The sequence below is a fragment of the Phyllostomus discolor genome, chromosome 2, assembly GCF_004126475.2.
Source record: "Phyllostomus discolor isolate MPI-MPIP mPhyDis1 chromosome 2, mPhyDis1.pri.v3, whole genome shotgun sequence".
NCBI lineage: Eukaryota > Metazoa > Chordata > Mammalia > Chiroptera > Phyllostomidae > Phyllostomus > Phyllostomus discolor.
The window spans coordinates 118,344,704-118,359,560 of NC_040904.2; the positions used below are offsets into that span (position 1 = coordinate 118,344,704).

At 39.7% G+C, this 14,857-nt stretch overlaps 1 protein-coding gene across 4 annotated transcripts in view; it reads right to left on the minus strand.

The window, feature by feature from the left end:
• MICU2 (mitochondrial calcium uptake 2) overlaps nt 1–14,857 on the minus strand; it is a 108,811-nt gene that overhangs the window by 13,818 nt on the left and 80,136 nt on the right. For 3 of the 4 annotated variants that reach the window (XM_036018419.1, XM_036018417.1, XM_028532175.2), the window contains 2 exons: nt 3,267–3,329; nt 2,259–2,356 (listed from right to left, as the gene is read on the minus strand). In XM_036018419.1, the coding sequence (XP_035874312.1) occupies nt 2,259–2,356; nt 3,267–3,329 (161 nt within the window). The remainder of the gene's footprint in view (nt 1–2,258; nt 2,357–3,266; nt 3,330–14,857) is intronic. The other variant, XM_036018418.1, reaches the window with a different exon arrangement.

Below are 14,857 nucleotides of genomic sequence, written 5' to 3' on the forward strand. Positions count from 1 at the left end.
TGACAAATTTAATCCCATTGCTAGCATTATTTTCAGAAGGCTTTATAAAGACTAGGGATCCTGCATACAATTCATATACATTCTCAATATTTTAATTTGTTAATGTTTTATTGATTTTAAAAAGGAAGGGAGAGAGAAACATTGATTTGTTGTTCTACCCATTCACACATTCATTGGTTGATTCTTATATGTGCCCTGACCAGGGACTAAATCCACAACCTCGGTATATGGGGATGATGCTCTAAGCCAACTAAGATACCTGGACAGGGCCTCAAAATTTTGTCTTAAATGATGATTAAAAACTATTGAATTTTCAAATTAAAAAATTGGTTAACATAATAAAAAAAATTGGCCATCTGTGATAAAAAAATAAAAGTTGTGTCCTGTTCTAACTTAAAACAAACTCCAAAACCCTTTTCTTTGAATTTTAAGTAGTCATTTCCAGGAGAAAAAGACACTGAGAAAGTTATACTTTAAATTTAGTTTTGATTAGTTTTCTTTGAGAAAGAGACTGTGGATACTCCATGTTGAAGAAGCTACCTGAGAGAGTGAGCTGAGGAAATGGAAACTGAAAGAAGCCTTCAGGAAGCTTCTGGCATCTGGGCAACAAGCTGTGAGAGGTCTTTGACAGATATCAAATTGACATGAGCTCAGTATGCATTCTGAGTGTTGACCACATGTTATGTTCTTTGTGTTTCAGATACACTGTCTCATCCAACTCTCAGGTGCACCTCAGATTTAAAAAAAAATTGTATATATTGTACAATTTTTAAAAGATTTTATTAATTTATTTTTAGAGAGAGGGGAAGGGAGAGAGAAAGAGAAGGGAGAGAAACATCAATGTGTGGTTGCCTCTCATATGCCCCCGACTGGGGACCTGGCCTGCAACCCAGGCATGTGCCCTGACTGGGAATTAAACCAGCGACCCTTTGGTTTAAAGGCTAGCACTCAGTCCACTGAGCCACACCAGCCAGGGCTATATTGTACAAATTTTAATAGCTTCAATTGTATATACAGTCAAATAAAAACTTGCATTAACAATTGGTAGAGCTGGTGTCAATAGGATCAGTGAACCAGCCTCCTTTTTCTTGCTCAGGCTGTAGATTTTTAAGTGGCTTGGAATCTCCAGGAGTGAGGGTTTATTTATCCAAGCCAGTACTGTCCTTGGACACACTGTTATTAAACTATTAGGGTGATATATACATATTATGAAGAAACTGAGCCCCCAAAAGGTAAAGTATACTGCCTTAGGTCAGAGATCAAGTAAGGGTGCCAGGATCTGAACCCCGTCTTAGCCAGTCTGATGCTGGGAACGGGGTGGAAACTTAGGCCTTTGGCCCTTGTGACAGGATAAGTATGAAGGTTCACTGGCTGGGGGTGGGACAGGATGGCAGAGTGAATGGACTGTTATCTTTCTGTCTGCAAACCCTGTCAAGCTTTGATACCAGGTCAGCGAGCTGGGAAGCATGGCTGTGTGTTGGGCTGCTAGAAGCTCCCAAGCACTGGCTTGTGGGCAGACCAGCTACAGCTAATCACTTAGATTCCTGGAGCTAGAAACCCAACCAATCCCAACTCTGGTCTGGAATTTAGCAGAGGGCCTTCTACCTCATCATGGGTAGAAAGGAGGAGCCCAGAGGCTGACATGGGCAGGCTGTGCCCTTGTGCCCAGCACTGCAGTTGGAACTGAAGACTTCCAGGACCCATGTCAGTCATCTGTAGTCTCTGAAGCCTCCACCAAGCCAGGTCTGGCCTACAGCAAGAGCTTGAAATGTAGCAGTGAGTCTGAGGGCCAAGGAAGGAAGGTGCCCAATGGGTTTGTCGTGTGCTATTTTTCCCTAAACTTGGTTGGGCTATTTCTTCCACTAGGGGGACAGTCAACAACCTCTAGAATTTGAGTAGCCGAGCCCAAGTCCACCTCCGCTTCTTCATTTGGGGGAAAGAACAGATTAGAAAGGAAAATATTTGCATGAATTAGAGATTGTCTCTTTTCTGTTAGTAGGTTATTATAAAGTTGATTATCAGGATTTATAGTTTTATAGTTTACTTTTACATTTACTCAATTCTATAAAGTAGGCAGAACAGGACAAGTATCACCATGTAAATTTTTAAAGACTAAAAGAAGGTACAGTTGACCCTTGAACAATGTTTGAGTCCATGCAGTTCAAACTTGCATTGTTTAAGGGTCAACCATACTCAGGTGTTTTCTTCAGTTCTTACCTATAAAATTTCCCGACACGAATATAAATACTTGCATTTACCTTCGAAATTCTCTATAATGAAGTTTTCTTTCTCCTCTTTTTCCAAAGAAACGTATCTGAAGGGTTGTGTTAATTTCAGATTCTTTCACTTCTGGTTCCTATAAAAAATGTTACAGTAATTTCAAGTAATTATAACCAAGAACAAAAATAGATCCTGTAGCCCAGGACAATATCCACAAAAGACTCTTGTAACAACAACAAAGGTGGAAAAGAGAGAGATAGTCATTCTGCCTATCAGTTTGCATAACAATATTCTATAATCATCTTTGCTTAAGCAGGAGAAAAAAAGGAGGGCTGCAATACTCAAAATACTTAAGGTGGACCTAAGCAGTAAACAAAATTTTAGAAATGCTCATACCTTTTGATCCAGCAACTGAATTTCTGAGAAGTTACCCCTCATATATATTCATATATATATATATATATATAAATGAAATGATATAATCACAGAATTACTAACTGTAGCTTTATTTGTAATATTCAAACACTGGATATTTTTAAACATCTTTCAAAAGGGGAATAGTTACATAAATTGTTACATCCATACAACAAAGTACTATGGAGCCATTAAAAAAGAATAAGATACTAATATTAAGAAAAAACAGGAGAGCGTGGAACAATGTGTAGTATGTATGCTACTGCTTGTATAAAAGTGGGAAAAGATATATAGATATATCTAGTTAATTATATATATGCTTGTATATGCATAAAATAGCTCTGGAAGATTACACAGGAAACTGACAAGCACACATCGCTCAGGGAAAAGTGCTAACTGGGAGGAAAATTCTACCCTATATACATACTCTTGTTAACATTTTGAAGTCTATACCATATGAATGGAGCACATTTACTTAAAATATTCAGAAAAAATAAGCTACTGATAAGTTTCCCAATTGTTTGGGAATATTTATTTGAACAAACACAACAGAGAAACTAATATAGTATCGTCTGTTTGGAAATGTTTACTTTGTCGGCACATACCTGACATTCTGCTTTGTCTGCACATACCTGACATTCTGTTTCATTAGTTATTGTCTTCAAGTCATCCTGTTTGCTTATGATTTTCTGCAGCTAAAAGATGGCAAACATGATTTAGATATGTGTCTACTAGATTTTTCAAAACAACCTAAAAAAAAGATGCTATGTTTTTGTTATAAAACATATAATAGATATTTTAAAAATATTAAGTGAAATTCTTATACTGTAACTCCTAATGTTATGTTTTTATCCCCAGGTCATGTAAGAATCAAAATAGATATGCAATTAGTATTAACATTATTATTATTATTATTACAATCGATCATTTTTTTCTCATAAAGAAAGCCAGCTTACTTAATATAGGGCAAAAGTAGGTTTACAGTTGTGACAGATACATAATACAATAATTGATAAATAATAATACAAGAATAAACTCTGTGTTTTGCATAGTAACAACTGTAAACCCATCTTTGCCCCCCTCAGTATATACATATTCTAAGGGCATCATTCTATAGAAACTTCATGAGTACTCTCATTCTTCAAGAGAAATTTTATTCAGGCCCTGGCTGGCATAGCTCAGTGGATTGAGCGCGGGCTGTGAACCAAAGTGTCGCAGGTTGGATTCCCAGTCAGGGTACATGCCTGGGTTGCAGGCCATGACCCCCAGCAACCACACATTGATGTTTCTCTCTCTCTCTCTTCTCCCTCCCATCCCTCTCTAAAAGTAAATAAATAAAATCTCTAAAAAAATTTTTTATTCATAATTTTCTCTATCACTGAGACTTTATGGCCATATTTTCAAGTGAATAATTCTTAAAAAGCTACTTATATAAGTGTTGTTCCTTTTCCCTTTATGCATTTATAAAGCATTAAAGTAATTTAAAGACCTACATTTCTACCAATTATAAATTAGTAATAGAAAATTGAGACTGAGTACATTAAAAAACCTACCTTTTGGAGTCATTTGTACCAATCCTTAGGTGGAAAGCAAATTAAAAGAAAGGTTTTAAAAAATTAAATGTAGAGAAAATCTCAAACTATAAATTTAAATCAATTAGGAAATAAAGCTTCACCCATTTTTTTCTGGGCTATTTCTTTGTTAAAAATTTAAAAATTGCTGTAGCTAAATTCCAAAATAATTACCTCAAACTTAGTTGCTTCTACTATGTTTATTTAGGAAAGTATTTCTCTAGATCCCTCAAACTTTTCAATATAAACCTTCTTACTTTAGGGAAAAAAGTTGAAAAGCTTTATATTTGTTTTATCCTTTATTTTTCAAGGTGACAATCAAATTATGTAATGCCAAGTTTCTCCCTAATGGAAACAAACATTTCTCCTTAATGGTGCTATATCTTTTTCATTCCTCATATTGGTAATACGGATCCTTTTTTTTTTAAACTGAAGTACAATTGACTTACAATGTTGTTTATATTAGTTTCAAGTGTATGATACTGTGACTTAATAGTTATACATATGACAAAGTGATCACCGTGATAAGTCTAAGTACCTTCTGTCACCATAGAAAGTTATTACAGCATTGCTGACTACATTCTCTATGCTGTTTGTTACTTACTCGTAACTTAATTATTTTGTAACAGGAAGTTTGTATTCCTTGATTCCTTTTATATATTTTGCCCATCTCCCCACTCTTCTCCTTCTGGTAACCACATTTGTTCTCTGCATCGATGAGTTGGCTCTGTTTTGTTTGTCTGCTCATTTGTTTTATTATTTTAGATTCTATTTATAAGTGAAATCATACAATATTTGTCTTTCTCTGTCAGATTTATTTCATTTAGCAAAATACCCTTCAGGTCTATCCATGTTGTTGAAAATGGCAAGATTTCATTCTTTTTTATGGCTGAATATTTAAAAATAACCCACTGTGTGTGTATGTGTGTGTATATATATATCTTTTTAAGGCAAAAGACTTATATAATCTGAAGAGAAGCCAGAGTATACATATCTTTTTTTAAATTTCATTTTTTAACGTATTTTTAGAAAGAGGGGAAGGGAGGGAGGAACAGGGAGAGAAGCATTGATGTGCAAGAGAAACAACTGATTGGGTTGCCTCTCACACGTTCCCAACCAAGGACCTGGCCTGCAAACCCAGGCATATGCTGAGATGGAATCAAACCAGTGACCTTTTGGTTTGCAGGATGATGCTCAACCCACTGAGTCAGGACCCATGTTTTTGAAACAATCATCTATTGATGGACACTTAGGTTGCTTCCATATTTTAACTACTGTAAATAATGCTGCAGTGGCAGGGAGAAAATACAGACAACTGTAATTGAACAATAAAATCATTAAAAAAAATAATGCTGCAGTGAATACAGGGATGATGCATATGTCTTTTTCAATTAGTGTTTTGGATTTCTTCAGATAAGTACCCAAAAGTTGTTGGGTTGTAACATGTTTTTTATTCTATTTTTAATTTTTGGAAGTACCTCCATACTGTTTTCCAAAATGGCTACACCAATTTACAATCCCATCAACAGTTCACAGGGGTTCAATTTATCATGTGTATAACAATTAAAGAAATAAAATTAATAGATGTTATCCATAAAATGATTATAAATTTTTATAGAAAATTCAAAACTCATTTTTCTTTTATTTTAAAATATATTTAACATAGTTATCATTTTTACATGGTCATTGTCAAATAGTTACAAATAAGTAAAACAAAGATAGCAAATAGGATTAGTCTACTGAATAAGAATTTCTTAGGAGGCTTATTATAAGCACTGGCTTATTCTAACATGGTGTGGAATTTAGAACAAGGGCTGGCCCTGAATCTAACCAGTGGGTTTAGTGCTAGATAAAGCTTATCATGTCAGAGTCTTTCCTAAAACATTTCAGTTTGGACTCAGGGAGTTGGTTATAGCAGGTTCTAGTGTACTATGAAGATTACAGTACTGTATAGTTAGTTCTGCAGTAACAGATAAATCTGAAAGATCATAAACACTTTGTGACCAGGTATGCATTCATGTCAAAAGGTCTTTCTGGTCTACTAAGACACTTTCTAAAGTAGCTGTAGCCCTGGCGGGCGTAGCTCAGTGGATTGAGCGCGGGCTGGGAACCAAAGTGTCCCAGGTTTGATTCCCAGCCAGGGTACATTCCTGGGTTGCAGGCCTTAGCCCCAGCAACCGCACATTGATGTTTCTCTCTCTATCTCCCTCCCTTCCCTCTCTAAAAAAAAAAAAAAAAAAAAAAAAAAAAACCCACTTCCGGCAAGATGGAGGAGTAGGTGGACGCACCGTACCTCCTCGCACAACCAAGAACAGAACTACAATAATTTACAACAATGATTTGCAGTCATAATATCAGAACTGTCAGAGGATTTATCTAAATGGAAGTCGGACAGCCAAGAAGTTGAAGTAGACCCGTACATCCAGACTGGTAGGGGATGACGAGCCGAGCGAGCAGGCGCGGGGCTGGCACGGGTCGCTAGCGCGCGGAGGTCGGGGGAAATTTGGCGCAAAATCGGCGCGACAGCAATCCGGGACGCAAGAGCGCAGCGGTGTAGCGGTGATCCCTGAGTACGCAAGCAGCGGCTGGGGGAATCAGTGGGGCAGCGATTGTGGACCAGGGCAGAGCTCACGGCCCAGAAGCCTAGGGAAGTGTCTGGCTCCAGGAGAATGGAAGGGTCGCCATTGATCCCTCCTGTCCCCGCTCCCACCCCTGCCCCCACATATGATGTCACAAGCTAGCGACTGGGGCGCCCAGCCCCGGTGAACACCTAAGGCTCTGCCCCCCACCGTAACAAGAGCGACCAGACCGGGGGAAAAAATAAGTAAATAAGTAAAATAATAGGAGAGACAGGGAAAGACATAAGACATGTTTCCAGCAGAACAGATCAGTCCCCCAGGACTCATCCTTTTGAGTGACCAAGAAATAGCCAATCTATCAGATGCACAGTTCAAAACACTGGTGATCAGAAAGCTCACAGAACTGGTTGATTTTGGATCCAAATTACATGAAAAAATGCAGATTACCATAAAAGGGATGCAGGAAGACATACGGAGGAGAGCCAATTGTGAAAGGAAGGAATCTGAGTCTCAAAACAACACAGTGGACCAGAAGGAAGATAGAATCAACCAAGCAGGAGAGCATGATGAAATAAGAATTCAAAAATTCGAAGAAAAGCTTAAGACCATCGAGGACACCTTTAAACGTTCCAACATCCGAATTATAGGGGTACCAGAAGGGGAGGACCAACAAGTGGAAAAGTTATTTGAACAAATAATAAAGGAGAACTTCCCCAAACTGGCAAAGGGAACAGTCTTCCAAGAAATCCAAGGAGCGCAGAGAGCCCCAAAGAAGTTGGACCCAAGAAGAAACACACCAAGGCACATCATAATTACATTAGCCAAGGTAAAAACGAAGGAGAGAATCCTAGAAGCAGCAAGAAATAAGGGGACAGTAACCTACAAAGGAGCTCCCATCAGACTGTCAGCTGATTTCTCAAAAGAGACCTTAGAGGCAAGAAGGGGCTGGAAAGAAATATTCCAAGTCATGAAAGACAAGGACCTACATCCCAGATTGCTCTATCCAGCAAAGCTCTCATTTAGAATGGAAGAGAAGATAAAGTGCTTTTCAGATAAGGTCAAATTAAAGGAGTTCATCATCACCAAGCCCTTACTTTATGAAATGCTAAAGGGACTTATCTAAGAAAAGAAGATAAAGAAAAGACATGTATAGTAAAAGGACAGCAAACTCACAATTATTAACAACCACACCTAAAGCAAAACCAAAAGAAACTAAGTAAACAACTGGAATAGGAACAGAACCACAGAAATAGAGGGCACAAGGGGGGGCTAGCAGTAGGGGTGAGAGGAGGAGAGAGGGGTAAAAGGTATAGAGAATAAGTAGCATAGAATGTAGGTTGAAAATAGATAGGGGGAGGGCAAGAATAGTACGGGAAATGTAGAAGCTAAAGAACTCATAAGTATGACACATGGACATGGACTAAAGGGGGGGAATGTGGGTGGGAGAGGGGGCACAGGGTGGAGGGGAGTGAAGGGGGAAATGGGACAACTGTAATAGCATAATCAATAAAATATATTTAAAAAAAAAAATAAAGTAGCTGTATATGATGTGGATTCATGATAGCAACATACCAGGTACCCATTTTGTGACCAAAGTTCTGTTTTAAGTGTTGGGAATACAGTGGTTAAGGACAGACAATGGCCTTGCTTTCATTGCATTATATATTCTAATGGACTACAGATAACAAAGAAGTGAACAAATTAGAAATTTTAGGTAGTATTAAGTGCTGTAACTATAATAAAAGAAAGCAAGAGTGACAGGATTCAGGATTGCTGGGGAAAGGTTGCTGTTAAGATAGGCTTGTTCTGGCCTTGGGTGGTGTGGCTTAGTGGGTTGAGCATTGTCCCACAAATAGGAAGGAAATCACCTGTTTGAGTCCTGGTCAGGGCACAGGCCTGGGTTGTGGGCCAGGTGCCCAGCTGGAGGTGTGTGAGAAGCAACCAATTGGTTTCTCTTGCACATTCATGTTTCTCTTCCTTTCTTACTCCCTTCCCCTCTCTCTAAAAATAAAGAAATAAAATCTTAAAAAAACCCCCACCAGGCTTATTCTGGGTAGTTCTCTTTGTGGACATGCATTTGGGCTGAGATCTGAATGACTGAAAGCTACCAAATGGGAAAATATTTCAGGTAGAGAGGAAAGCTAAGTTTCTGGTAGAAACAGGGGTGCTCTGTTAGACAAACAGCAAGAAGGTAAACTGGTTAGACACAAATGGTAAAAGAAGCAGGAGGACACATTCACCAAATACAAATTCTGAATGTCTAAAAAAGTACTGCCTACGTTTACATGGATCCATGTTTTCAATTTCAGGTTGAAAATGGAGAAAAGTATGTAGGGTCGATTTAACTTATTTTTGTTTGCAGATCATGAAGTTTAAATTCTGACAAAAAACAGTACTTCAAAATCAAGAAGAAAAAATTCTACTGGGAAGGCTGTTCTATTTATTTAATAATAGCTCCAGGAGGTGTATTCAAATGGCAGAATTTAACACTGCTGTATGAAAAGTACAGTCCTTACCACCAGTATGGAACAATGTGAAATAAAGGACTGCCAAGAAATCTGCACTGGTAGACAGACCTTTCATCAGTCTATTGTTTGAAGAAATTATACTAAAACCCTGGCACTTATGCCAAAGAAGGAGATGTGCCACATATAAAAGTAAATATAAATTGGTCAACTATTATAGGCTCTGATCACTGCTGGTGTTGTTTATTATTATCTGGCAGGGAACAGCATATACAGATAGTTGCTAATTCACTTATTCTTGTGGTAAAGAAGTAAGCAATACACTTACCAACACAGTTTCTAGATCTGGATATGAATAAAACACAAATGTATCACAAAACACCAAAGTAACAAACTCAAGCAATTTAGGTTTTAGGACAGTTTCATAGGAATTTATTTTAATATATTTTATCATGACTTTTGTGTTTGCTGTTCAAATCACTTTGTTCTATGTTTTCAGTATTAAAGTAATTCTTATTGCTTTTCTAGCAATTATGGCAGGAAGAACAATGAATAAAATTTACTGGAGAAACATTCAGATAAGCCCCTACACCGTACCCCCCCCACACTGCCTTTTAAATATGTTTTTTTCTGATCTGAAAAAAACTGTTTGGTTCCTCCAATAAAATTTCAAATACAACATGCTACATACTTGGGTTTTCTAATATAAGACCATGAGTGTGAAATAATGATTTAAATAACTAATGCGAATATTGTTTTTTTCTCCCCTATGCTGCTATTTTAAATTGATAGGGTCCATGGGTTATCATTTTTAGTGTTGTTTCTAAGATCTGCACAGATAACTTTTTTTTTTTTAAAGATTTATTTATTTTAGAGAGGGGGAAGGGAGGGAGAAAGAGAGGGAGAGAAACATTAATGTGACAGAAACATCCATCAGTTGCCTCTCACATGTGTTCTGCTGGGGCACTGAACCTGCAACCTAGGCATGTGCCCTGATTGGGAATTGAACTGGTGACCCTTTGCTTTGCAGGACAATACCCAACCAATTGAACCACAAAGGGCAGCACAGAGAACCTCTTATAGGCTTAGATGGTTGACCTTTAGAACCTTAAACTTAAAAAAAAATCAGTGATGTATGCCAACATATTCTTTTTCTTGTTTTCTTGATTCATGGGGTTTGATCATCCAAGATTTTTTCAGACATTTAAGGAAAAAACTGTAGATTTCAGAATGCATTCCATAAATACAGCATTTTAAACTATTCTGTTAAAAAAAGTATCTGAGAAACTTTTAAAGTAGGTGTGCCTCACAGTTTCAGGAGCAGAGGCTATGGAAGGCAGGAGGAAGCTCTGTGTCCACCACAATAGGAGACCTCTTGCCTTTTTCAGTTTCACATTTGGTATGGTCTTTCTCTGCAGGCTGTCACTTGGCCCTGGGCTACCATCATACATTAGGACAGTGTACTACAACTCTGGTCCTGGAGAACAAGGCCCCTGTGATGTTACTGTTACAGAACACACAAGGGGGGCCTGGGATGATATACTATTATTGAAAGAAGGCCCCGGGTCCGTTATGTCCGCCGCCAGGGGAAAGACGTCTCTCAATGCCCGAGATTCGTGAAAAGGAAAGGAAACGTTTATTTAATGCTATATTAACTTAAAGTAGTGACCTAATGTCTTTACCAAAATCCCAAAGTCCCTTAAAACACCCACAAACAGACACAGTCTTTCCTTCCTTCCCCCTTTGCCCAGTCCAGAGTACCGTATCTCAGGAAAGAAAATAGAAGTCCATGGCTCAGGCAGTCTTCTGGTTCTTCCCAGTTAGTACTCCATCTCGACTGGGAGACCTCCCTGGGTTCCCGGCACCCTCGGCTGAGTCACCCGGATCTCTGCTAAAACCAGGTGGTGGTTCCCCCTTCTAAAGCTGTGGGGGTCCCCACTCTGCCAGGCTTGTGGTCCTCTCTCTCTCAGGGCTGCAGGAACGGAGAATCCCCACTCTGCCAAAACTGCATGGTTCTCTCCTCCAAGGCTGCCGCGTGGTTCTCCCTCTCTCAGGGCTGCAGGAGTCTCCACTCCGTCAAGGCCGCATGGTTTCTCTCCTCCAGGCTGCACATGGCTCTCTTTCCTAAAGCAGCACGGTTCTCCTTCTCTCAGGGCTGTGCATAGCTCTCTTCCTCTGGGCTGCACAGGGCTTTTCTTCTTAAAGCAGCCTGGTTCTCCTCCTCAATGGCTGTACATGGCTCTCTACTCCATCGAGTCTGCGTGGTTCTTCTCTCAATGGCCGCCAAATCTGGGTTTTAAACCCCCGCGGCCAATCTTCCTCTGCAGCCCCATTTCTGACTCCTCCCACACTCGGCTTCACATGCCAGCACTCTTGTTCTTCTAGCTTTACTGGGCTGCCATCATGAGTCTGGGCAGGCGTGGCCCCATGTCCTGGAGCCAATCTTCTCTGAGCTCCCACGCAGGCGCAGGCGCTATAACTCAGGGGACCTGCCCTCCCCAGTCTGGGTGGGGAAGTTACTTCTGTTCCCCTGGCTTAGAGCTGATTACGGCTACTTAACATATCCATGCAACCAGCCAAAGGCCATAGATATGCTAAATGACCAACCCAGAGGTTAGCTGCAAGGCTGTTGCTATGCAAAACAGCTCTCAATGGCCCTGCTCCATTTGTCCCTTCCCCCAACCCACACCCTGGGGTGGGGGATGGAGACATCTTAAAATCTCCTGGACACCTTAAGTTCTGGACCCCATTTCAAATGCCTATTTGGGGCCCCCCTCTTGGCTGCACCCTGTAACATTACCAAGGCCCCTGTGATGTTACTGTGTCTGCTTCATGACATGACCTCCAACTTTCTGATTCCAGGGATCAGGTTCTGATGCCCTGTGACTTCCAGAAAAAAAAGCAGGACATTTATCCAGGTTTGAGTGAATGAACCAATTCTAGCAGCTAATTAACCCAAAGAGAATTCACAGCCTTTTCATACTTATTAACCTCTACTGGCGTTAGAGCCCCAGTCAACCTTAATAACAGCAACCTTAAATATCTCCTGTTCTTGTAGCTGAGGTGGACTGAGGTGGAGTGTACTGGTACCTTGTGATTTATGACACTGGAATCTCAGGTTCTACTTATGCAGTCATGTTTCCTTCCTGAAACTAATCTAATTAATTGCCTCCCTTAATCACCAAACACCTCAGAAGAATAATTCTTATCCACTGCCATTAATTTTGTACTTCCTGCTCACTCCTCTTCAGCCTTTTTGACTTGATCCCTACCACTCTTTTGAAATAGCTTCTGTAATGGCTCCCAATGACGTACAAAGCTTAAGGGGCTCTCTACTCAGTCTCTATCCTAATGACTGTTCTTTAAAAGGGTGATGTGAAACATCACCTCACTATGCTCTTTTTCTGAGATTCCACTATCCACACCCTCTGGGCAGTCCTCTCCCTTCTTTGGTACTTGGCTTACTACTTTCCTTTCCCCAACTTCATCCTTGGGCTTCTCAGCCTCAGCTTGGCCTCTTAAATGAAACTATTTCAAGAAACTGGTCTTATCCCTGGTCACTTGACATTCTCCCCTGTGAGGTCACATACCCTCATGCCTTAAATCACTTTATTTGATTAATGATCAGAATGCTCCCTGATCCTGGCTACACTATTATTTTCTAGACAGCTTCTTGCTACATTTGTCATCCCTACAGGAATGGCCTATCAGTTTGTCAAGTCAGTGTCTCCAAGGTCAGAGTTACGATCATTTTCAGCCCATTCCTTTGAATTCTCCTTCAAATGGGCAGGCTGATATTGAAGCAAGAGTAGGCTGCAGAAATGGGTTGATTTGGAAACAAATCAGGCCATCATCTTTAAACTGGGGACACCCCTACTTATTTTGTAGGTTGCTGTAAAGATTCAATAATGTAACCTACGTTGGATGTGCCAATCCTCCATACGAACTAGTCTTCTGTTAATTAGTACTGTCAACATTCCTAGTCAGGCTGACTTCTTCTCTCCCTCACTTCCTTAAGCCCTTGGAAGCTAGGTCCCAGGTGTAGCCTAAGGAGCCTCCTTGCCTCCAGCTTCTCCTCTTTATTTTTTTATTTTTATTTTTTTAACTGTTTGCCAAGTAGCTGGAAAGAATGATCACTTTAAGAAAAAAGTCCCAAATCAATGCACAGCTTTTATTGCATCTTGAAAATTATACAAATACATGTAAGGAATATTGCAAGTAAATGTGAGGAATCATTTGGCATCTTGCTGTTTCTACAGCTGGACAACTTAGATCTTATTCATCAGCCTGCTGAACTGTTCCTTTTGCAGAAACACAGATACCATCCAAAAATTTTCTGATATCCTTTTATTAACTTGTGGCTTGCTGAATCAAAGCAGCTAAATTTGACTCAAGTTCAATGTCATTTCCTTCCAGAATCAACTCATCTTTCTGGGCCTGAGATACTGAACAAGCAACACCTGATCTCATCCGAACCCTGTGAATATATATTTTGCCCAGGAAATTTCTGATTTCAAAAAGGGAACCACTCTCCTGAATAACAGTGTTGATGGGGAAGTGAGTGTACACAGACCTCATCTTGGAAGCCCAGTGTAACGCCTTTGATCATGTTCTGTACGTGACTGCAGATAATGCAAATGGTGGCCAGTTCCTTTCTATTTTCCCACCATTTGTCAACCCGGTGCCTCTTCTTTTTCTTTCCAAGGAGACTGAGTTCTCATTGATACGGTTGAAGTCCCTCTGCAGAGTGGCTCTGGGGCCCTTTACAATAACTGTGCACCCCTTCAGAAAGATGTTGACAGTATAACTGCTGAGAGTGGTCTTTATCCTTGAAGTAGAAGTAGTAAAGAGCCCAGACTTTCCTCTTTAATTCACCTATCATACTGTGGCCAGAGATGGATTTTTCGAACAGTGAAGTGCAATTATCTCCATAACAACTGCTCATTAGACTGAAATAATTTGTTATTGTCCTTGTCGCCTACATAATTCATCACTTGTGGTTTCCAGTTTCATTTTCTTTAAAGTGCAGCAAAATGTATGAAAAAGGTGAAATTAATTCATATCCCCAAATTATTACTTCATCATGTAAGCCACATAAAAATTGAGGTATTTCACAATCCTTTTTTCTTCAAAATCCAGTGTATATTTTAAACTTACAGGACATCTCAACTCAGATTTCATTGGAAAAATACTTGATCTCTATTTAGATTTCATAAAATTTACAATTATAAAAGTAAACTCACATAAGTTGTTTCAAACATACTTAATTTCCTGATACCTGGGTTACCAGTCAAGATGGTAGGGTAAATAAACACAGCACTCACACCCTCTCACAACCACATAAAAGTTACAACTAAATTACAGAACCATCATTGGGAATAGCCTGAATCTAGCTAACAGAAGTCCTATAACTATGGATACACAGAAGAAGCCACTTTGAGACCGGTAGGAGTGGCAGAGAAGCAGAAAGGTCTGGTCTTTTAACTGCCCATGTGTGGCAGTTAAAAACTGGGAGGGTTATCTCAGCTGTGAAGGTACCCCTGAAGAGCGAGGGGTCCCAGCTCCCCACCCAGCCCCCACCCCAGGGTTCCAGTGCCATGAAGTCCCC